The 24,614-nt window shown below is 41.3% G+C and overlaps 1 protein-coding gene across 1 annotated transcript in view; it reads right to left on the reverse strand.

The window, feature by feature from the left end:
• Positions 1–24,614, reverse strand: part of GAD2 (glutamate decarboxylase 2) — a 92,222-nt gene that overhangs the window by 20,214 nt on the left and 47,394 nt on the right. Inside the window, exons 10-13 of the mRNA XM_032243849.1 lie at positions 15,384–15,438; positions 13,808–13,924; positions 10,515–10,579; positions 2,981–3,059 (exon numbers count right to left, since the gene is read on the reverse strand). Coding sequence (XP_032099740.1) covers positions 2,981–3,059; positions 10,515–10,579; positions 13,808–13,924; positions 15,384–15,438 — 316 coding nt within the window. The remainder of the gene's footprint in view (positions 1–2,980; positions 3,060–10,514; positions 10,580–13,807; positions 13,925–15,383; positions 15,439–24,614) is intronic.

Below are 24,614 nucleotides of genomic sequence, written 5' to 3' on the forward strand. Positions count from 1 at the left end.
CCTTTTCTTTTCTTTTCTTTTTCTCCATAGGCTAAACATCCTTAGTTCTTTCAACCATCCCTCTTACATGTTTACCAATTGGTCCCCACAGTTTGGGCTCTAGCTTGATGGAACCCCATGGACAATTTGGTACCAAGCTAAGCAGAGCACTGTAGATGTGGTTTAGCCAGCGGTGAGGGGGAGACCACCACCTTCTCATGCTGAAACTCCACTTCCTGTATCTCATTAATGCATTTTGTGTGGCATTCTTCTCTGGACTCATTGTTGACCCTGTAGAGCTAACATCCGTTTTCACAAGTCCAACAATTTAGCCATGTAGAAACAAGCCTTTCTTGTCCAATCAAAATATAACCATCATATACAGGGACCTAAGAGCAGAGCCTTACAATGATCCCCAATAACAATGTTCCTTTTTGGATGTGGCTCACTGGTCCAGTTTGTAAAAATCATCTTGCATTCTGATTCCATCCCTACACACATTCACTCTACCTCCCAGTCTCTCTCATCTGAAACATTAGCAGGCTTCTGTGTTTTACTCAAACAGTCCGTGAATATTTTGAATGGTACAGGTTAGGTACGAAGCCACAGGCTCTATCCTGGTTTTAAAAACCAGTCAGTAGGTCCTTCCAATGCAGTCGTCTAATCAGTTCCAAATCTTTCTAATTATTTTCTTCCAGCTCACATTTCTCTTTTGTTCTGTGAGGACATGATGGGAGCCACTGTCAAAACATCTGGCCAAAATCTAAATAACACAAATTTGTTTTCTCCTTTCAAGTAGTTATAGCTGAGGTTTGCATGAGCTAGGGCAGATGATAATACACTGAACTGTATTTTTAACTGATGAAAAACCAGTCTGGAAGGATATTTTCCAATCCATTCATCTCATTTTGAAGGGATGCTTCTGCTTCAGTCCTGTGTCCATATTTTTATTATTAATGAAGATGCAGAGGCATGCTGTGTATATTTGCGGCTGACAACAGGAGGTATTAAGAACCAAAGAAGCAGTAACACTCTTTGACCTAGCAATCCCACTTTGAGGAGTCTACTTTGAGAAAATAATCAGGAATGTGATCAAAGATATATGTTTAAGGATTCGATCAAGTCACTCTGTAAAACACTGGTCAATATTTTAACCATGGAGATGTGGTTCACTGAATTATGTGATAGAATAATGTGAGTCCGTTAAAAATCAGGTTTGGGGAGAGCATGCCCACAAGCTAATGTAAAGTATGAAAAAGAATAAGCACGTATGTATGAGGTAGATGATAGCAATTTTATTATAAATATACATTCATGCATTTTTACATATATTTCTAGAAAAAATGTGGGAGAAAATATTAAAAATGATAATCATGTTTATCTCTAAGTGATAAAAATTTGAGGTGACTCTAAATTTATTTATATTTTCTGTTCTACCTCAACTTTTTAAAATAATGTGTTAACTGTATAATTAGAAAAAAGGAAAATATTTTTATTTGAATTTTCTCCTTTATTTTGTTAATATGGTGAATTACATTGATTGATTTTTTTTTTTTTTTTTTTTTTGAGATGGAGTCTTGCTCTGTAGCCCAGGCTGGAGTGCAGTGGCACGATCTTGGCTCACCGCAACCTCTGCCTCAAGCAATTTTCCCACCTCTGCCTCCCAAGTAGCTGGGATTACAGGCACAAGCCACCATGCCCAGCTAGTTTTTGTATTTTTTAGTAGAGATGGGGTTTCACTATGTTGGCCAGTCTGGTCTTGAAGTCCTAACCTTGTGATCCGCCCGTCTCGGCCTCCCAAAGTGCTGGAATTACAGGCGTGAGCCACTGCACCCAGCCACATTGATTGATTTTTTAACAAACCTGTACGTTCTATACATGTACGCCAGAACTTAAAGTATAATTAAAAAAATAAAATAAAGTAAGTGGGCATGGTGGTTCATGCCTGTGATCCCAGCACTTTGCAAAGCTGAGGCAGGCAGATCACTTGGGGCTCTTGACCAGCCTGGCCAACATGGCGAAACCCTGTCTCTACTAAAATCACAAAAATTAGCTAGGTGTGGTGGCAGGCACCTGTAGTCCCAGCTACTTGAGAGGCTGAGGCATAAGAATTGCTTGAACCCAGGAGGCAGAGGTTGCAGTGAGCCAAGATCACACCATCACACTCCAGCCTGAGTGACAGAATGAGACTCTGTCTCAAACAAAAAAAAAAGGTAAATGAAGATCAACACTTAAAAATTCCTTTAATCTGGCGTTGCTTTATTAATGCTAAGAAGATAAAATTTAATGGGGATCATCTCAAACTCCTTATTTGGGTTTCATCAACAAAATAAATGTGGGAGTGAGGAACTGAGTTCCGGCGTCACGGAAGGGAGATGCATCAGCATCAACAGCAACCGCCTACTGAGACTGAGAGCGACCCTAGGCCTGGTCAACAGAGCCATCTTGAATGAAAGTGCTCATTGATGCTGCTTCTCTTTTAGGGTTAATAAGGATGCAGCTTCCTTACACTCTGAACATGGCTTTAAATATTAGATAGATTGTAATCATGAGATATAGAACACGCACACATACATATACATGTTATATACCTGGATCCTAACACTAACCTTAATCCTATATTGTATATATTTCTTATATAGAGAAAATGATCTCCTCTCAGTTTCCAGAAAAAAAAACTGGAAATTTAATTTTTTGAGAGAGTGACATAGAGGGTCTCTGGGTTGGGGGACAGCAGGAACACTTGAGGAAAAAAGTATCATACTGAAAACAGGAGATTAGGTCAAAGTTTATGCTCTGAAAGTTGATGTCCTCTTACCCTTTCTTCCCCCTTAGGCACCAGACCTTCACCCTGCAGACAGGAATCTAGAAAGTGCTCTCTGGGGAATGTGAGTAGCGCCATAGAAAAGACCCGGTGATCTTGACATTTCCAGAGAAAGTCAACCACATAAAGAGTCAAAGCCCACTCGTGGACTGGGACACGGAGTCAGGAGAGACATACCTCTTCTCTAACCAGGAGAGCAGAGCACTGCAAAGGGACTCCCATCATTTTGTGTGGATTCCACGTCACAGAGTTGGCCCTAAAATAAACAAATCACGTAAGCAGGTGGCACTCCACCCTGATGGGCTCAGGGCACACGCAACCGAGCCTCAGTTTCTTGGTACTGTTTCCCAGACTCCAGATTGACACTAAACGTATGTATTTAATTTAAACAATTAAATAGATTTATTGTGTACAAGTGTAGATTTCTTACATGCATATAGTGTGTGGTGGTGAAGTCTGGGCTTTTGGTGTCTCCAGCACCCAAACAGTGACCGCTGTACCCAACAGGCAATTTTTCAACCCTCACTGCCATCCCATGCTCCCACAACACTATATTTAGTAAACACAAAGTAGACTCTTAAACATGCGTGAAAGGAAAATATCTTGAGCCCCCAAATCACTAAGCTAAAGGGAAAAGTCAAGCTGGGAACTGCTTATGGCAAACCTGTTCTCTCTTCTATTCAGTCGCCCCTCTGCTCACCAAGATAAATGCATATCTGATTGCCTCCTTTGGAAAGGCGAATCAGAAACTCAGAAGAATGCAATTATTTGTCTCTTACCTACCTGTGACCTGGAAGCCCCCTCCCCACTTCAAGTTGTCCTGCCTTTCCAGACCAAACCAGTTCACCTTACATATGTTGATCAATGTCTTATATCTCTCTAAAATGCACAAAACCAAACTGCTCTGACCACCTTAGGCATGTGTTATCAGGACCTCCTGAGGCTGTGTCACAGGCATGCGTCCTCAACCCTGGCCAAATAAACTTTCTAAATTAACTGAGACCTGTCTTAGTTTTTCAGAGTTCACACTGCAACTTTTCTTGGTCCACAGAAACAGCAGGTGAGGACGGGGGTCACCATGCGGTGTGCCCCAGCTCCAGTGGCAGCATGCACCCCACCTCCGTGGTGGTCTCGGAGCCCCTTAGAGTGACTGGGATCACCCAGTCCAGGGTCCTTCCTTCAGCCAGTGATGGCCAGGGCACCTGGCCAGTGAGGGCAGCTGCTTCCTGGGCCTCTGTGGTCCTTGCTATTGCTGTGGCCTGTAGCTCAAAGAGAGGGCTCATTCCACCGCTGAATTTTATTCCTTTCTTAACTCGATTTTTCCTTTCTAATCAATTGATGTCCAAATTTCTCAGATGCGTCCTTTTGTAGTAGCTTCTGGTGAGGCCCCTGCTTCCATCTGTTTCCTAATCCAGAGTTATTTTCTTTCCAGGCTGCAGGTGAGAAGTGCTGTGGCTCCCACAGCAGGGGAGAGTTCCGTCTTGTTTTGCCTCACACCTTGGAGAAATCTGATGCTCTCTCATCAGTAACAGTGGCTCACACAATAGTGATTCCCCCATCAGGGATTTATGTGATTTCAAAAGTCTAAACTGTAGTCCTGGTTCAGATTCCCTTAATAATTATTATTATTTTATTTTAATCTGAATTCAGCAATTGTGTTGTAACTGATTCTCAGCCTCCATTTTCTTCTTCACTTGGCAGCAGAATTATTTTCTATCTGTGTTTATGGCCCTCTTCTTCTCCAAAATCACTGACAGTTTTCTTTTGCCTCCAGCCCAAATTCCAAACTGCAGATTCCAAACTGGTGCAGCCCCTGGGGCGAGCCCTAGCTACGCCTTAGGTCTTGTATCCCTTCGCTTTTCTTTGTCCATTTCATCACGCCAGATTCTCTTTTGTTCTCAGAGAACTCTGTTCTCACACTGCTGGGTCTCATCGTGCCGCTTCCTCTCCCTGGAACATCATCTCCCTTTGCTTCACATTGTTAAATCTTGCTTACTTTTTAAGGCCCCAGATTCTTTCAGTATTCTCTCCGTGACCTTGTTTAACTTCTGCTACTCCTCTCCCTCACTTCCATTGTGCTCCTCTTTTGATTCTGGGAAAAGCAACTGCTGCCACTGTGAATGTCATGGCTCACTTCACGCATTTACTGGGTAAGGTTAGCCTTTGCGCTGTCTTCGGAGAGACTGAAGGGTTGTGGCAGTGGAGCTTCATGAACTGACTGTGGCATAAAGGAGGAAGGACAGCATGATGGAACAACCAGCGGCAGCTAGGTCCAGAGAGCCACGGATTGTTGCCCCGTCTGGCTGCGCAATGGACTTGGGCTCACCCAGTTCCCACCTCTCTGGGTGTGACGGCCTTGGAAAGAAATGAGAAGCTGAGAAAGGCCCCATTCATTCATTTGATAAAGGGCAGGTGTCAGCCAGACAATCAGAGGGCACTCACTGGCCTGGGGATCTTATCCAAACCAATGAATAGTCTAGCTCAGCTTCCGGTCTTTCTCTGGCTCTGACACTAGTTGTCAGATACATTTAGGACTGGAATTGAGGAAATAGAAGCAAAGGCAGTTCATGGTTAGATAACTAACCCTGAAGAGAGGACTAAATGACTTAAATGAATAATAACAGCCTTGAGATATTGAAAAGTTCCCTCCAAGAAAATATCTACTTGCTCTGTAGAATGACCCTGCAGTCAGGACCCTAGGCTGTAAAGCAGATATAATAGTTAAGGGGGAAGCCCTCAGGAGCCAGGTAGTATGGATTTGCATTCAGGTTTCATCACTTCCTAGCTGTGTGACTTCGAGCAAGTTACTTAACCTTTCTGTGCCTAGATTTTCTCACCTGGTAAAGGAGAATAATAAATAGTTTAGGTAAAATGCTTAGAACTGTGCTTAACATGCAGTGAGCATTAAATAAAGTTGGCTCTTGCTATGGATTTCACCTCTGTCATTTGCATACTTGGTGACACCGTGCACGTATGTACACACGGCCATTCTATACATTCCACATGTTCTATGGCTAGATATCTAACTCTGATAAACTCAGCTTTGTCAGAAAGAATGCCTGATGGGAGAGGAAACAGCCGTCCTCCATTTCTGTGACTGTGGTGTTTATCTCTAGGCGGGGGCCTATTTGTCTTTTTAGAAGAGAAGCTGCCAAGACCCACAACTACCTGTCACTGAATTCTCTGTCCCACCTCTCTCTCAGAGGCATAAAGATGGCAAAAAGCCCTGCAGATTGATTTGATGACATGACCTTGGTTGATTTGAGAAATGTTGGCAATTTATTAAAAAAAAAATACGCCTCAGGTTCATTTCAAAATGTTTTGGTGTGGGATTTGGTCACGTGGCTTCTGCAGCTTTTGGAGTTGGAGAGAATTGAATCCAGCAGGGCTGTTTAAAGACATCTCCCTGCGCTCTTATTTGTGCTTCAAATCCATAGGCCCCACTCACTGCTGCTCAGCCTTCTAGACTGATTCTTTCTCCTCTATATTTGTGTTCCTGGTGCCATTTTCCTTCCAGGCATCCAGCCTCCAAACCTCACTGTTGTCCTTGGTTTCATGCCTTTCTGCCCCGTCTTGATAATGCCCCTTACAGTTCTCTCTCTCCCGCTCTCCTAGGTCCATCCACTTACTTCCTTCTCTGCCTCTACACACTCAGCTTCTCTCCCGTCCTACACCTGCACATTCCTAATAGCTTAATAGCTTCTAGTCAGTCCCTGGCTCCCATCTTCTCTAATGCAGAGTTAATGCCAAGACACAGGTGAGATCGTGTTGCATCTCTGCTCAAAGCCTGCTATGGCTCCTGCAGCAAAGGTTTTCCAAGGGTTTTGTCCCCCATGAGGAATCTAATGCTCTCCATGCATAATGGTGACCCACATAGCAGTGACACCCAGCTCAGGGATATATGTTTCATGGGAAACATCCCTGTGGATTCTAACCTGGCTCTCCAGGCAGGCCCTGGGCTGAAGCTCACCGGCCAAGACTTCTGCATTTTCCACTGTGTCCTGGCCACTGCTGTGAAACCATGTCATCCTCCAACCAAACTTGTTTGAACTTTCTCCAAGACCTTGTGTACTTCCACACTTGTGTCTCTTCAGCCTGAATGCCCTTTTCCGTTTCTGCCTGATGAAGTACCTTGTATGCCATGGTGCTCAGCTCCAATGCTGCCCTGCTTGGTGAAAGCTCCCGGTAATCACAGAAGGAACCATTCCTTTCTCTGTGCTCTCCAATCCGCTCCCGTGTCTGTCTCTTGAGCCTTTGCTTCCTTGCCTTGAATTTTAATCCACTATTCGTGGACAATCTTCCCCACTAGATTCGAAACTCCTTAAAGATGGGCTTTATATCACACTCATCTTTGCAGTCACACAGTGCCTTGTGCTGTGGCTTGCAGATGACAGAGATTTAGCAATGATCAAATTAAATCCTGAACCCCTGGCTCTCGGGGCGGAAATGAGGGCAACCGGTGAGGCAGCAGAAACTGCACCAGCACCTTCAGCTAAGATGTAAAGCTTTTTTTTTTTTCTTTCTTTTTTTTTCTTTTTAAAGATGGGGTTTCACCATGTTGGTCACACTGGTCTTGAACTCCTGACCTCAGGTGATCCGCCCGCCTTGGCCTCCAAAGTGCTTGGATTACAGGCGTGAGCCACCACGCCCAGCCGATGTAAAGCCTTAAGAGTGGAACACATCCGAGGATCATTACAGTAAGCAGCAGCCTGTGGGCGGGAGGGACTAAAGACAAGTCGGTTTATGATGCACAGAGGCCAGGTGCAGTGGCTCGCACGTGTAATCCCAGCATTTTGGGAGGCCAAGGCAAGCTGATCACTTAAAACCAGGAGTTCAAGACCATCCTGGCCAACATGCTGAAACTCCATGTCTACTAAAAAAAAAAAAAAAAAAAAAAATTGGCCAGGTGTGGTGGCGCACACCTGGAATCCCAGCTACTCAGGAGGCTGAGGCAGGAGAATTGCCTGAACGCGGGAGGCAGAGGTTGCAGTGAGGCGAGATAGTGCCACCACACTCCAGCCTGGGTGACAGAATGAGATTCCATCTAAAAAATAAATAAATAAAAGAAAAAGAACTAAAAACATGACGTACAGAGTCATGCTCTGGAGTCTCAGGCCTTGTGGCGTGCACTGTCACTGGGACCATCTCTAGATATTTTGACAATGCTAGTAAGGAAGAGAGCTGTTTCCTAAGAATTTGGTTGGTTCTTAAAGGGGATGCCAGGCAGGGCTCCAGGTGTTTGTGCCATTTAATTCATCTGTTTTTTTAGAGATGGGGTCTCTGCTGCCCAGGCTGGAGTGCAGTGGTGCCATCATAGTTCACTGCAGCCTTGAATTCCTGGGCTCAAGTGATCCCCCTGCCTCACTCAGCCTGCTGAGTAGCCAGGACCACAGCTATGCATGCCACCATGCCTGGCTAATTTTTTTAAAAAAATCTTTTTGTAGCAATGGCGTCTCACTCCGTTACCCAGGATGGTCTTGAACTCCTGGCCTCAAGTGACCCTTCCACCTTCACCTCCCAAAGTCCTGAGATTAAAAGCAAGAGCCACCATACCTGGTCCTCTTATGTCATTTTGTTGTGAGAATGGCATTCAGGATTCCCTGTGACTACTAAGGAGCCTCTGGATTTGGGGACAATAATTGACTATGGATTTCCTCTACTTTTAGAGTGAGTTCTAGACTTTGGTTTGTAGCACTTGGAAAAAGGTCATTCCCTAAGTGAGACACATTTCTTTCCTAAACTTGTGGTGATACACATGTGGTTTCCACTGGTCTTCCAACTGTATTCACTTAGAAAATACACCTTTTACTAATAAGTCAGTGAGAGGGATATCGTTGGGTAAATGGGCTGGCCAAGGGGGTCCAGCAGTCCCCTCATTTTTAGGACTTCATATATGGTTATTCTATTTGAAAAATTTAGTTACAATACAGTTTCAAGAATAGTGGCAATAAGAGAACTCTGTGTTCCTTGATGAACGTTCTAAGCTTTGCTCTCAAATAATAGTCTTTGGTACAGAATTGTGTGGGTGTTTATTTTTCTAAGGCTCAGGGTAGGTAATTTTGTGAGTTTTTAAGTGGAGGATGTGCCAGGGCTTTCAGCATTTGCAGTCGCACGTGGCATCAAAGGTAAAATGACAGACTTTTTGTGCCAGTCAGAAACTCACAGAAGAGAAAGTACTGTATCTAGGCCACCTCTCTTGAAAGCACATGAATTTAATTCTTGTTCTTACCGGGCGAGCAGGTACCTTCCAAGTTGTTCTCTCTTTTGTTGTCTCTCCCTGTTTAGTTAATTGCCTCTTCCTTAAGCTTCTGCTTTCTTGCAGATCTTCATAATGGAAAGGGATTAGGCCTGGGAGAAGCCCCAAGGGTCCAAGAGCAGAGGCCTGGCACTAGCTGACTCTGGGAGGATGAGGACACGCCTGTCCTCATCCACTGATGTCTCAATGCGGCCCTGCAATCAGAGCTTGGGCGGCTCTAGGCGCCTTAACCCAGTGGTGCTCAGGCCAGGCCCTGACCCCGGCCATCAGACTCAGGGGCAGTGACCCTTTTGACATGGGCCTTCGCTGGTGTATCCCAACTCTTTTTTGCCTTCTTTCCACTAACTCGGTGGGATGCTCTCGATTCCAGCCCAGTAACCCTACCCCTCTCTTTCCACACTCACGGGATCTCTGTGCGTTTTGGGCCTGGGTGTCACATCGCACCCTCCGCACAGCCACTCTGGCTGGGCTTCCCGCATGCCCCGGGCTCACAAGTGCTTCTGCGCTCCATCAGCATCTCTCCTTGTCCTGGAACAGAAACTGTGCCAAGATGTCTAGCAGCAGAGCCAGTGTGATGCTTTTGCTGGGCAGCATCTGGCAGCTTGGCAGGGCATGGTGGGCATTTGGCAGCCTCTGATGAATTCAGGCTTTCTTGGTCACCTGGAATGTCAGAGCTCACCGCTGTGTTTGACCTGCCATGGTGTGGTGAGAGAGCTGGCTCTCTTTGCATGTGGTTCAGAAGCAGAGCCTGTATTTTGCATTCCGTTTTTCTCTTTTCTTTGGACCTGAATGTGCTTTATGCTAATCAGATTTACCGCCTTTGTGTTTTTCAGCTTTTCTCAACAGTCTTCTATGCAGGCTCTAAGTCAAAGGTGCTTTGCAGCATCAGTCAGAGCAGTGTCAGAGAAAGGTTATTACGGGTATGAAACCATGAGACGAGGTTATCACTGGTATGTCACACTCTAAGTGAACTAGCCATCTTAGACCCCAAACCCAAACTTTCAACATTGATAAGTTACAAGGTGCCTATTTGCTTTGTGAAATTATTTGCTTTTTTTTAAGCAGCGGATATTAACTGTTTATGAAACATGAAAGCTATAAATCTTCTCCCTGGAAAATGTGGCCTGCCTGTAGGTTTTAAACAATTTTTTGTGGTTGGTTCAGAGATCCCAGAAATAGACCCTAAAAAGGAATCTCTATGTCTGAAAGACAGTCTACCTGAGTCACGTGATGTGTGTTCTGATTTTTCTGTTGTTTACACATAATATTTACATATTTGATTTTTCTGTTGTTTATACATATTCATGAGTGTAATACCACATAAGGCAAGGAACACAGGCACTGGATAGACTGAGCTCACCCAGTAGTCCAAGAGTTCCTGGAAATTGATTGTAATTTGTGTTTCACAGTTGGCTTTTACCACTTTATGTTGTTAATAAGAAAAATGCAACATACCTCTCCACGCCACTCAGTTTCCACTTGTGTTTTCGGGACATCAGTAATCCACCACCCCAAGCTGCCTGAAAATAAAAAGATCGTAAGACGAAAATCATAGCAGTTTGTCATTGCCTAGATTTCTTTTTGTGTGTGTGTGAAACGGAGTCTTGCTCTGTCACCAGGCTGGAGTGCAGTGGCACGATCTCAGCTCACTGCAACTTTCACCTTCCGGGTTCGAGATTCCCCTGTCTCAGCTTCCTGAGTAGCTGGGATTATAGGAGCACACCACCACACCCAAGCTAATATTTTTGTAGTTTAGTAGCAACAGGATTTTACCTTGTTGGCCTGGCTGGTCTCAATCTCTTGACCTTAGGTGATCCACCCACCTGGGCCTCCCAAACTGCTGGGATTATAGGCGTGAGCCACTGTGCCCAGCTGTCATTGCCTAGATTTCTATAGTTTGGTGTCTTCTAGACTAATGAGAGTCTCCTAGGGTGAAAATGATCTCCTTGACCCCAGGCGGCTTAGGGAGTTGACCACCTTCCTCTGGCACTAGACCTTCAGAGTGTACATTGAAGGGCCATTCTAAAGTCCCAGACTCTATCCCACATTTATATGGGTGTAAGGAGCCACCTTGGAGGCTTATTTCCTGGTCTGCAGGAGATGGAGAAAGACCCTCTCCCAAACCTATCACTGGCACTGTTAGTCCTAGTGAAGTCATGTTCTCAGAATGAGAAACCCTGTCTTCCCCACAGTGTCAGGCAGAGAATATAGGCAGGAGGGTCATTAAACAGCTTCCAAGTTGCAGGTAAAACTCTTTTGACAAGTCTAAATGATTCCAGAAATAGGAAATGTTTTCATAACTCTTATTTCACTGATGTGTGATTTTTGATAGTTTTTGTGTCCAAAAGAAAAACCTCACCCAAAATCTACAAGCAGAAAAGATTCATACCAGTCGATTAGCTGAGCAATTAGAACACATGTCTTAAAAATGTGTGCTGATCAAGGTTGAAGATGTGAATCGTTGTAGGAATCTCCTTTAAAAACAGAATGTCAAGATGGAGATTCATTTGGAAATATTAACTTTCCATTGTGTGTAAAAATAATTCTGAGATAATTTTAACGGGATTATAAAATTCCTTTATGATATAATTGCTTCCCCCACCTTTTGTTGTAAATTCAGTTCCTTTTTTTTTTTTTTTTTTTTTGTGAGACAGAGTTTCACTCTTGTTGCCCAGGCTGGAGTGCAATGGTGCAATCTCGGCTCACTGTAACCTCTACCTCCTGGGTTCAAGCAATTCTCCTGCCTCAGCCTCCCAAGTAGCTGGGATTACAGGCACCCACCACCACGCCTAGCTAATTTTTGTATTTTTAGCACAGATGGGGTTTCACTATGTTCGCCAGGCTGGTCTTGAACTCCTGACCTCAGGTGATACACCAGCCTCAACCTCCCAATGTACTTTATATTACAGGCATGAGTCACTGCACCCGGCCCAGTTCTTTCGCACTTTGAAAAATTATCTGATTTTTCAAATGTGTACTATTTTATGATCTTTTTCTACTATAATTTAGAATGTATGAATGTCAAAGCTAATAAGAGTAAGTGGTAAACTTGGTATGTTTCAAAGAAAAGCTAATAAAACTGGTTAAAAGATTCCCTAGTTCTAATTTAAGTAGAAGGCCCAGAGGAACGACCCATAGCTTCTGTTGGCTCAGGACACACAGACATTATCATTTTTGAAGTTGTCAGGTAATCCTCTTCCTGAGTCAGCCAGCAAGGTCTCACAGGCTTTCCAGTCCTGAGACCCAGGTCACTAATGGTACTGAGGTGGTTCAGTCTTTTCTCAGTGTCTTCAAGTGTAAAATGAAGGGGGCTCTGGTAGCTTAATGAACGACTCACACTGTGAATTAGGGAGGGTAAAGAAGATTGGCGATTGCTTTGCAGGAATACTCTAGAATAATGGAATTGTACCCGGCTTAGCCAGTGGAAGTTTTATGCTCCTAAAGAAAAGAGTATTAATGAGCCTGGGCATGGTGGCTCTCGCCTGTAATTCCAGCGCTTTGGGAGGCCAAGGTGGGTGGATTACGCGGTCAGGAGTTCGAGATGAGCCTGGCCAACATGATAAAACCCCGTCTCTACTAAAAATACAAAAATTAGCCGGGTGTGGTGGCGCACGCCTGTAATCCCAGCTACTAGGGAGGCTGGGGCAGGAGAGTTGCTTGAATCTGCGAGGCAGAGGTTGCAGTAAGCTGAGATCTTGCCACTGCACTCCAGCCTGGGTGACAGAGCAAGGCTCTGTCTCAAAAAGAAAAGAAAAAGAAAAGAGCATTAATTTGGTCTGAATAATTATGATTAAGCCAAAATGAGCAAAGCCAGGGCTAGTCACTGTCACAGCACTGGCTAGATCCAGTGCTGGCCCATGACAACATAAAGGATCTTGCACTCAAATGAACGTCAACTTGCGCGTTCCTTCACTGAGAAAGTCTTGCAATGAAAAAATTATCAGCTGAGTCAAGCATTGTGCTTAGTTTGTGATGGTTTGTGATTAGTGATGGTTTGACACAAACTCCTTATCTCATGTGGATCACTAACAGTTTGCAGGTGGTAGCTAATCTTCGAACCACACCAATACTAATCTACACTTAAATCCCTTCAATCCTTCTAAAACATGACACATTTTTTTTTCATCGGAAAATGTTCTGGTGGGCACACCTCCATTATTGTTTGGTGTGACAAGGCCTGATGTCAAAACCTTTCAAATATAATTTATCTTCTTACCTGACAAAGCTAAGAAACTGGAACTTTGGCGGTCCGTATTTCCCAGGAAGCTATCAAGCCTGTTTTCCTCTCTAAACATAGGAACAACTAACTTGGGCTTGAGGATTTTTTTTTTTTTTAATCCTTTGGGTTTCCTACATAAATGCAACTCTTTTTTACTCTTTTGACCATCCTGGTAAGTGAGGAAAAGCTGCACGTGTGGAACTGTGTGTGCAGCCTGTTTTCCTCCATTAGATGCAATGGCTTGATGAATTGAAAACAAAGTGGTCAGCTTGGGTACTGATCAGAGAAATACAAATATTACCATGTTGGGGACATTAAGGCATAATCAGCCTTGGGATGCTTCCCGTGCTTGTTGTGTACTGTGTGAGTTGTGTGCTAATTTGCTTCAGCCGTCTTTAAAGGCTTTAATATCACCACTCTGAAAATAAGCTGATCAAGTTTAAAAAAAGAGAAAACAAATTTCCTTCATGTGTCCCAGAGGCAAAACGTGCAAGGACATTTTAGTGGCCGGTCCCTAAGGGATACTTACATCCACATGCATCCAGATCTTATACTTCTTGCAAATGTCGGCGACAGCTAAGAGGGGGTCAAACGCTCCGTACACGGTGGTTCCAGCCGTGGCACTCACGAGGAAAGGGACAAAGCCCTGTGCGAATGAGAAAGCCCCAGATCATGGAAAACAGATTCAAGGGTTCTTTTTAAAAGCTTATTAGAAGCAATGGAAATTCTCCCCCTAACACACACGTCTGAATTTTGGGAAGCAGCAGATGAGTTATTGATACCCTAGGGCATGGGACAAACTGCTGTTCGCTTTCTGGAATCAGTTCTCTAGGCCATGCTGTTGGACCTTACTGTCTTATAAGGACAGACATTCTGATTTTCAGAAGAGGCTGCAATAAACCCAGAGGCTGTTAGTGATGTCCCCAAGACATGTCTATATTCCCAGTAGACTTTCTGGCCCTTTGTACCCACTTTGCCCACTTTCAGGTGTTCCTTATTCACAAAGAGGCCTCCGAACTTCGTAAGTCCCCTAGAGTGAATAGGCAGGAAAATGAAGAGAAGTAGCTCTGACCAGCCCGTTGTTCCTATTTGGAAAATGCCCCGATAATTTATTTGGCATTTCAGCACAGAGGGGCTAAAATAATAAGCCATGACTTTCATCCATCCAACTAGTTCTCAGTCTCTCTGACCATGGCTAAATGAAAACTGATTGAAATAACAGGCTGGAAGAAGGCAGAAGAAGGCCACAAACAAGATCGCTGTGGTCACTCATTCCGTAAGGACCCTGTCCTGTCTATAGAACATGACGTTACGGCGTCAGTCTTTAGGTGGCAGCAAAGGTTTAATCTTGTAGTTGATGTTACTAGAAGTAGGTCTAGTATCTGTACAAGAATGAGGGAAACCTCCTGCTGCCTGTCACTCAGTAAAACAAAGCCAAATGAGAAAGGGCATATGAACATAAATAATTACATCCATACGCATAATAAAATGAATGTGTATGTCATTAAATCAGGAACTGTAGATTATATCTACCAAACGGTAAACAGAATTTTAGAAACAAATTCTCTGATTTGTGAGCCACCCAGGGTTGTGAATGACTTTCTAGAGCTTTGGGAATCATGGGCGGGCCTTCAGAACATGTTACTTCTGAAAAGAGTTCTAAATTGCTTCCTGCAAAATAAGACGTTTGGAGAGCCAATGCTATCAGCAGGCACCTAGATGGAAAAAACTGGCCCCTTCTGAAGAACTGCACCAGGGTCCCTCACATACTGCATTAGTATTCTGCTAATTCCCCACCTCTGAAAATACTCTTTCAAATGTGTGTGTCTTTCATGCCAACCCCCAGTACCTAGGAAGACAAATGCTTTAGAAACTCTTACTGTATCTCTGTACATAATATTTATTCAGCAATTTAAACTTTTCTAAAGCAGAGCCCATAACTCAGGGAAATAAAAATAGTGACTGGATGCAGAATTCTATATTCTCATCAAACCTGGGAGATTGAGGTCTGGATCCTTTTTTTAAAATAAAACCAAAACACACTTTGTTCTCCGCTGGATGGAAATAGAAATATAGGCTGGATAAAGCTCCTGGCAGAAACTTACTTTCTGTTTAGCTTCAAGAATCCTTCTTTCAAGATCAGATGGGATCATTTTTCCTCTGGAAGGAAAAAGAAATACAGATTTGCTTTGAGTAATTTGCTTCGTCGACTTTACAACGTAAGTGGCCGCAGGAGGGTAAAGTCCAACCCTAAACTGTTGATAATAATACTCCGTGAAAATAACTCCTTGACTGTTTCCAGGAGGAATGCATTTACCTGCCTGGATGATGCATGACCATAATTTCTGGCCCGTTTTGCAGACCCCTGACCATACTGTGTTGTTCTCCGTAGAACGATTATAATGGCCCTCGGCTGTGCACACAACCTTCTTATTAAGTCATCCTCTTAATTCAATTAAAACAAGCCTCATTTTGAGCAAAACGTTTGGCAATGAAAGGAGAGTTCAGAAAAACCTTTCTATTCCAAACCTTTTAATAAACTGACCTGCAATTTCACATAGCAATGACACACCAAGAAAAGAAAATCCATTCTGAAACATCTGGGTGAAAATACTAAGTAAATAAGCTACCTAATGACATTCCAAGTGCTAAAAGCATAAACACGGCCAAAAATTCATGGGCTCAAGTTTCAAAATCCTTTCAACCCTAAACATGTTTCTTTCTTTAAAAAAAAAAAAAAACAGTGCTTTGCTTCCTATTATGATAATCAATCATGGTAATGGAGGCAGAGAAACGTTCTTTAAGTCAAAAAAGCTCTCTGGAGGTTGCTAACATGGCCAATTTTGCATCAGGGTCATTGATCTAGGTTTTAAAAAGGCTATTTGGAAAATAACTGATGGTAGAGGTGATTATCACGATAAATGGCTGTGGGATGCTGTTGGCATATAGTGAGCAGTGAGAGGGGTTTTTGGTATTTGTCACTGGCCCAAGAGTACATTTGTGGCTCTCCTGTGAGTCTAGACATGCAGCAAGCGTTGGACTTCATTACAGCTTCTAGTGCTGCCTTGCTTATTAAAATAAGTTAATTTATTATGAATTACTTCTATAGCCTTTATTTCAAAAATAATTTGAGCATTATATAGCGAGAAGGGTAAGTTATATTTTTGACCCATTTTTTTTCAGGCCAGTAAAGGCCTGATAAAATAATTGGAATATAAAGCAGACATGAAACCTCAAAGCACTGGACTCACAGATTTTGTTGAAGCTGTTTCCCAAAGAAAGACAATTACCTGGGTGATGGTAATGGACGAGTTACCAGTAATTCATTTGTCACGTTGGAATGGAAAAAAAGAGCATTACGGGTACATTTGATGCCAAGAATCTGGACTTAGACTAGAGCAGCCTACCCTTGGGGAACTTCTGTGAGACTGAGGGGAGGGAAGAGAGAGTGCTGTGGTTGAGGAAAGCACAGAGAGAGCTCCTCATTCCCTATAATTCTTCCTACACTTCACAGCTTTGCCTGGGGCATCCCTTAAAGCAGTTTTTCAACCTCTCCCCATCAGATCAGGCTGTGCTAAAGCACCTTGCTCCAGCTCTGATATAAACAAAATGTTCAAGTTTCTGAGAAAGTGTATTATCTTTATCTTTTACATAAAGTTTAAAGCTCATTAAAATTACCATAAACAAGAAAATTGAGAGTGAGAACTCTTAGAAATTGTTTTTTGCAAATCTTGAATTTTACCCAAATTTACCACAAGCTAAACACATCTGCCTGGGAGAATTTGGGGTAGACTAGTTTGACAATCATTATCTGCTCATCAAATCATATCATACTTAACATTTTGTTAAGTATAAGGCAGTAAGATGGCAGTGAGGAGTCAGACATGAGGGTACATTTGAATTAGAAGGGGTTCCAAGACATGCCCGATTCTAGTTGAACCTTCTTATTTTTCAAATAAGGTAACAGGCTGAGAGGAGATGTGACTGCCCAAGATCAAATGCTGGTAAAAGGCCATGGAGTAACTAGAAATATAATCCAAGCTTCCAGAACAAACTCAAAGGCACCAAGCATATAGGAAACCTGTTTGGAAAGGCTGGAGTCTTTTAAAACAAGATAAATCTTTTAAGATCACATCTGACTTTCATGAGCCAGAGCTGTCATCCAAACCTGCCGGGAAAATAGTAATGAACATATGGTCTGTTTCTTTCGTGTATCAGCGAGCTTTGGGCAAGAGGAGGGCGTATCTTGTCAAACATCAACTCCAAGTGTTCACCTCCGGCAGACTGGAAAGAAATGCGGCTAGCTCTAGTTTCTCCTCAGCACTCTGCCTTCCAAACCTGTATTTGTTTTGTCTACTTAGGACCCAGAGCCTGACATATGGCAGGTAGTAGATAAACATTTGTTGGAGGAATATGGCTAGAAGGAAAAGTTGAACCCAAAGCTATTAATATGTTTACCTTAATGCCTGACTAGACAGTGAATATGGAAGCCTTGTGAGAGGAAACTTATCACCTTTTGCTCTAACTTAGAATTGGCCGAATTACCTTAGAACATTGGTTCTTAAAATTTAGTGAGCATAATAATCACCCACGTCCCTGTTTAAAATGCATAGCCCCATTCTTAAGCATTTTGATTCAGTAGGTCAGCATGGGGACCAGGAATTAATTTGTCCCACAAAAATTTATTGAGCACTTGCTATGTGCTATGCGGTGTTGTAGGAACTAGGGTACCAGGGTAAACAGGACAGCTTCTACTCTCCAGGGCTTCCATGCTAAGAAGGGAGACAAACAATTAACTGATAAATAGACAAATGTGCACAAGAATCTGCATTTTCATCAGTTACCCAGGTGATTCTGCATAACATATGCAGGTAGACCCAGGGCCGTAGGTTAAGAGATGCTGCTTGGAACATTTTAACCTGGGAGGTACTTAAATAACTGTGTAACACGCTAAGCACTTTTCACATGTGCCATGGTTTGGAGCCTTCATGGCTGCAGTGCAGTGAGCAGAAGGAGCTCCAGATGCAGCCTTGTCCATCCCTGCCTGAGAGAGAAGATTGGGTGACAACCAGCAGATTGCCCTCCATGGATTAGAAGTTGTCAGGTCAGTCCTGGCCTTTTTGCGCAAAAATCGCCTAGTGCCTGGGAGTCTTTGGATGGCGACTGTTCCATACTCTATGTGTGGTCTAAAAGAGTTTCTATAACATAAGCATATATCTTTAACAATTATGCATCCAGCCTTTAAGCTCACAGTTAAGTAGCCACTGATGCTTTACAATACTGCTCTCAGTTCGTTGTTAGTGTTTAAAAAGGGACTGCTACTAAAGTCAGGGCCATTGAACCAGACTGCTGCTTTGGACAAGGTATTTTGCATTGAGATGCTCAGTCAGCAGTAGCCTTTAAAAAGTCTTATGATACTGGCGGGGTGCGGTGGCTCACGACTGTAATCCTAGCACTTTGGGAGGCTGAGGCAGGCAGATTATGAGGTCAAGAGATCATCCTGGCCAACATGGGGAAACCCTGTCTCTACTAAAAATACAAAAATTAGCTTGGCATGGTGGCACGTGCCTGTAGTCCCAGTTACTAGGGAGGCTGAGGCAGAAGAATTGCTCGAACCTGGGAGGCGGAGGTTGCAGTGAGCAGAGATTGCACCATTGTGCTTCAGCCTGGGAGACAGAGCAAGACTTCATTTAAAAAAAAAAAAAAAGTCATATGATGCTATAGGGTCAGATAACTCCACTAAGTTGACTGGGCAAAATCCCAGGAAGAATGGCAGGTAGAACCACCAGCAGGAAAGATCTTCACTTTGTGGGAAGAAGCAAAAAGACACAGGTTGTACCTTGGACCATGGTCCCATATTCATGCCTAAAATTCTCCATGGCTCCAAAGGGAAGGACTGATTATCTTACCAAATGGAGCAGGTTACTGGAAAGTCTGTATTTCTAGGCAGGCTTGCAGATGGTCACATACGGGGTGCTTGAGTAGCTAGCTGACCCCATTCATTGGCCCTGCTGAAACTAGAGATACTACCACCCTTTCCTAAGTGAGTAGGGCTTAGCTCTGTTCATAAAAACACGTGTGCAGAGAGGAAAGTATGCGTGCATCCTTCCTGTTAGAAATGGACTAAGGTTATAGCATAACACCACCACCAGCAGCAAAACTAAATGACAAGTTTTAGAGGCATGATCCCTGCTCCTCCCCCAACCCTGCAGGAGAGAGTTCTTTTACATCTACATTGCAGATTAGGAAACTGAGGTTCAGAGAGGCAGTTGACTACGGTTAAAAGCTTGAAATCCGGAGACGGAATAGTGGATTCCTGCCACAGATAACATGCTAACTGTGTGTACCTGAATAATTAAGTTATTCTTTTTACTCATTTATAAAATGATGATAATAGTACTTGTCTCAGAAGATTTGTATGAGGGTTAAATAAGATAGTAGGTATAAACAATATTAAGCAAACTCTGCCTAACATATGGTAAGCCCTCGATGTGTGTTTGGCAGTCTAATGTTGTTATGTTGTTATTAACAGTGGTATTATTATTGTTTTTAGCATTATGTAACTTGCAGAATGTCACACAGCTAGCAGGAGGCAGATTTCAAATCTAGAGCTGTCTGATAGCAAAACCCAGATTCTTGGTACTGTACAACTACCCTGACGTAACAAAAAACTTTTCAGGTTGAATTCTAGGATTGTAATGACGTATGCAAAATGTCCGTGTGGTTTTCTGGAAGTCCCCTGAATTGAGTAGTTCAGTGATCCCAATTACTGCTATCAGCACTGGCTAGTAAATACCAAAAGCCTGTAACCTTGTCCTAAAACATATCTGACGGTGGTGTTCCATCTAGTGTAGCATCCAAATGCAACAGCAGTAACAAAAACCTGCTCGTTGTTGATTGGCTTATATTTGCTTTTTAACTAGTCAGTGCTAGGTAAAGTTTTCCTATCAAGATAGCAAGAAGAGTTAATGGATGCAGGTGGATTTTCAAATTCCCGAGACTGTGTGGTGACTAGAGAAACTGCATAGACTGACTTGGGGTAAAATTGTTGAAGATGAATTGCAGGGGGGCAGTAAAAATTACCAGAGACTTCTCCTGGAGAAAAGAGCTCCCCGTGTCTTTACATAGGTGAGACTAACATGGGTACCCTGTCTTAGGAAAGGCCCCTAAGATAAACTAACAAAAGTTAAAACTGGTCGTTTAAGAAGTACTTGTATTACAAAACCAAGCCCTTTGCAAAGAATTTTACCATAATTATAAATAGTGAACTTTCTTGCTGTCTTTACTACATAGTTGGATTTGGAAAAAGAACTTTAACTGTAATGATTAATGATATTTTTCTCTTTTAAGATTTGTTTTCTAATACGCACAATGGAATCACTTAGCATTAAGGTCAGGTTATAAGAGAAGGATGTTTTTGGTGATTTTTTGTGTATAATTCTAGTAATATTTAGTCTTTTCATTGACTTTCTCCAAAAGCATTTATTTAACGCACATACTATAACTATACAACAATGCAAGTGATGCGCAACTGAGACTCCAACCATGATATGGTAAGGAGATATATTCTTTTGTATATGAAACCTCCTTACTGCTGCCCTTGAAGAATAGTATGAGCACTGACAGGGAGGTATGTGGTGAGGGAAATTGTCTGGGCAGGAAGTTGAGCTGACCACCTCACATCACTCCTCCTTCTCCCTAAACTTCCATCCCTCTTCCCTGAATGTGTCTGTAGAGAGAAAAAAAAGAATTATAATAAGAGGTTCACGTTACCATGTAAGAAACCATGATTGGCTACTCTAAATAAACAACTTTGGAGTCCAAGAGGAAATCAAGATGGCAATTACAGAACATTAAAAATTAAAGACATGAGAATAATACTTATAAAAACATGAGAAGCATCCTAAATCATTCTCAAAGGAAAATGCATAGCCCTGAGTGCTTATGAAATTAAATAACAGGGAACAAGAAGAACTAAACTAATTAATCCAAAAAGCTAGGGAAACAACAACAGTGTAGGCAGAAAGAAGGAATATTTTTTTGGGTGAATTAGAAAACTTAATAAAAAGCAAACAACTAATACATTCAAAAGATGGGACATTGAAAAGATCAATAGATACACAAATATCTGATTAGTCCAATAAATAAAAGAGAGAAAAATGTAACATTTGAAATGAGAGAGATGTTATGAATAAAGAGATTTTGCTATTTTTAAAGCATTCTATGTAAAGCTTTACGATAATCTTAAAGTCTTAATGGATTCAAGAATATATGGAAAATAATAAAAAAAAAAAAACTAATAACCAAGAAATAAGTGGGAGAAAAGTTGCCAAAAATCTGCCCCCACCTCAAAATGCCAGCCGCAGATGGTAAATTTTAACAAGTTTACTAATGACATATAGTACTCTTTAAACTCTTATAGAGAAGACAATGGAAAGCTGCAGAATAAATTAGATACATCTTACAAATATAGCTACAATAATCCTAAATATAATATTGGAAAATGTATTCCTGAAGGAAATTCAAGATTAGCGTTGGATCAAGTAGGATTTGTTGCAAGAATGCAAAAGTGTGTCCTACTAGGAAATCCTTTTAGCATAACTCAATAGATCAAAGTTAGAAAATCATCTGAGTTAGTGTCATCTCAATTGATGTCTAAAAGGCATTTTATGAAAGTCAACATCCATTCCAGAAGAGAAGGAAGTGGGTGAGGAGAAGGAAGAAGAGAAGAGGGTGGGAAGAAAAGAAACAAAAGAATTCTTGGTAAATTAAGACACTTTCTTAACACTATAAAAAAAATCTACTTCAAACCAAGAGTCAATATCATATCTAAACGCAAAAGCCTAAATACATTTCCATGATATTTGGGACAAGAACATTCTTCTTAAAGACACAGAAAATTCTAACTGACCAATAACAAATAAGGAAATTGAGTCAGTAATCAAAAATCTCCCATCAAGGAAAAGCCCAGGGCCTAATAGCTTCACTGGATAGTTCTATCACACATCTAAAGAAGGATTAATAACAATCCTTCTCAACTTCTTCCATATAGAAGATGAAGAAACACTTCCAAACTCATATAGCTAAAGATGAAGAAACACCTCCAAACTCATTTTACAAGGCCAGCATTATCCTGATACAAAAGCTAGTCAAGGCCACACAAAAAAAGAAAATTACAGACCAAGATCCCTGATGAACGTAGATGCCAAAATCCTCAAAATATTAGCCATCTGAATTCAACAGCTGATATACCATGATGAAGTAGGATTATGTCTGGGATGCAAGGATGGTTCAACATAGGCAAATCAATGAATGTGATATACTGCATTAACAGAATGAAGGATAAAAACCATATTACCATCTCAATAGATACAAAAATAGCACTTGAAAAAGTTCAACATCTTTTCATGGTTAATGACTCTCAACAAATTAGGTATAGAAGGAATCTACATCAATACAATAAAGGCCATATATGGCAAGCCCACAGCTAAATCATACTCAACAGTAGAAGTTGAAAGCATTTCCTCCAAGATCAAGAGCAAGATAAGGATGCTCACTCTTGCCACCTCTAATCCAACTTAATATTGGAAGTCCTAACCAGAGCAATTGGTCAAGAAAAAGGAAAAAAGGCATCCAAATCAGAAAAGAATAAGTTAAATTGTCACTGTTTTTAGATGATGTGATCTTGTGTATAGAAAACCTAAAATATTCACCAAAAAGCTGTTAGAACTATAAATGAATTCATTAAAATTGCAAGATATGAAAATTAACACATAAAAATCAGTTGTGCTACCATACACTAGAAAAAAACTACCCAGAAAAAAAAATCAAGAAAACAATTCCATTTACATGGCATCAAAAATAATAAAATAATAATAATAATAATAAAATATTTAGAAATATATTTAACCAAAAAGGTGAGAGATCAGTACAGTGACATTATAAAACATTGATGAAAGAAATTGAAGAAACATACAAAAAAAAGATATCCTACCTTCATGAATTGGAAGAATCAATATTGTCAAAGTGTCCATACTACCCAAAGCAATCTACAAATCCAATGAAATACCTGTCAAAATGTCAATGGTATTTTTCACATAAATTCATATGGAAACACAAATGACCATGAATAAAGCAAGGAGGGCAAAGCTGGAGATATCATGCTTCCTGATCTCAAATTATATTACAAAGCTATGTAATAAAAACAGTATGGCACTGGAATAATAACAGATACATAGACCAATGGAACAAATAGAAAACCCAGAAATAAATCTAGGCACATGTGGTCAACTAATCATCAGCAAAGGTGTCACATATACATAATGGGGAAAGGACAATCTTTTTGATAGAGCCAGGAAAATTGGAAATTCACATGCAAAATATTCAAATTAGACCCTTATATTATGCCATACACAAAAATCAACTCAAAATGGATTGAAGACTTACCTAAGACCTGAAACTATAACTAGAAGAAAACATAGGGGAAAATTTCTATGACATTGGTCTTGGCAATGATTTTTTTGGATATGATACCAAAAGCAGAGACGATAAAAGCAAAAATACAAAAGGTTGACTATATAAAACTAAAGTTTCTTCACAGTAAAGGAAACAATTAACAAAATAAGAACACATCCCATGCAATGGGAATAAATATTTGCAACCTTACATCAGATAAAGGTTAGTATCCAAAATATATAAAGACCTCATATAACTCAATAGCAAAAACTCCCAAATAAACTAATTTAAAAATGGACAAAGGATCTGAATAGATCTGTTTCCAAAGAAGACATACAAATGGCCAACACATGTACAAAAAGGTGCTAATCACTAATCATGACTAATTTTCAGGGAAATGCAAATCAAAACCACAATGAGATACCATCTCACATTTGTTAGAACGGCTACTATCAAAAAGTCAAAAGATAACAAGTGCTGGAGAGGATACGGAGGAAAGAGAACTCTTATGCACTGGTGTAGCCATTACAGGAAACAGCATGAAAGTTCCTTAAAAAAAAAAAAATGGAACTACCATATGATCCAGAAATCCCACTTCTGGATATGTATCCAAAGGAAATAAAATCACTGTCTCAAAGAAATAACCACACTTCCATGTTCAATGCAGCATTACTCATAATAGCCAAGATTTAGAAACAACCTAAGTGTCTGTCAACAGGTAAATGGATAAAGAAAAAATATAATAAACATATACAATCTTGTCATGTGACAACATGGATGAAATTGGAGGACATCATACTAAGTAAAATAAGCCAGAAACAGAAAGACAAATACTGATGATGTCACAAATATATATATAATCTAGGAAAGTCAAACTCATA

The sequence above is a fragment of the Sapajus apella genome, unplaced genomic scaffold (genome assembly GCF_009761245.1).
Source record: "Sapajus apella isolate SASKATOON/1434 unplaced genomic scaffold, GSC_monkey_1.0 scaffold53, whole genome shotgun sequence".
Taxonomy (NCBI): domain Eukaryota; kingdom Metazoa; phylum Chordata; class Mammalia; order Primates; family Cebidae; genus Sapajus; species Sapajus apella.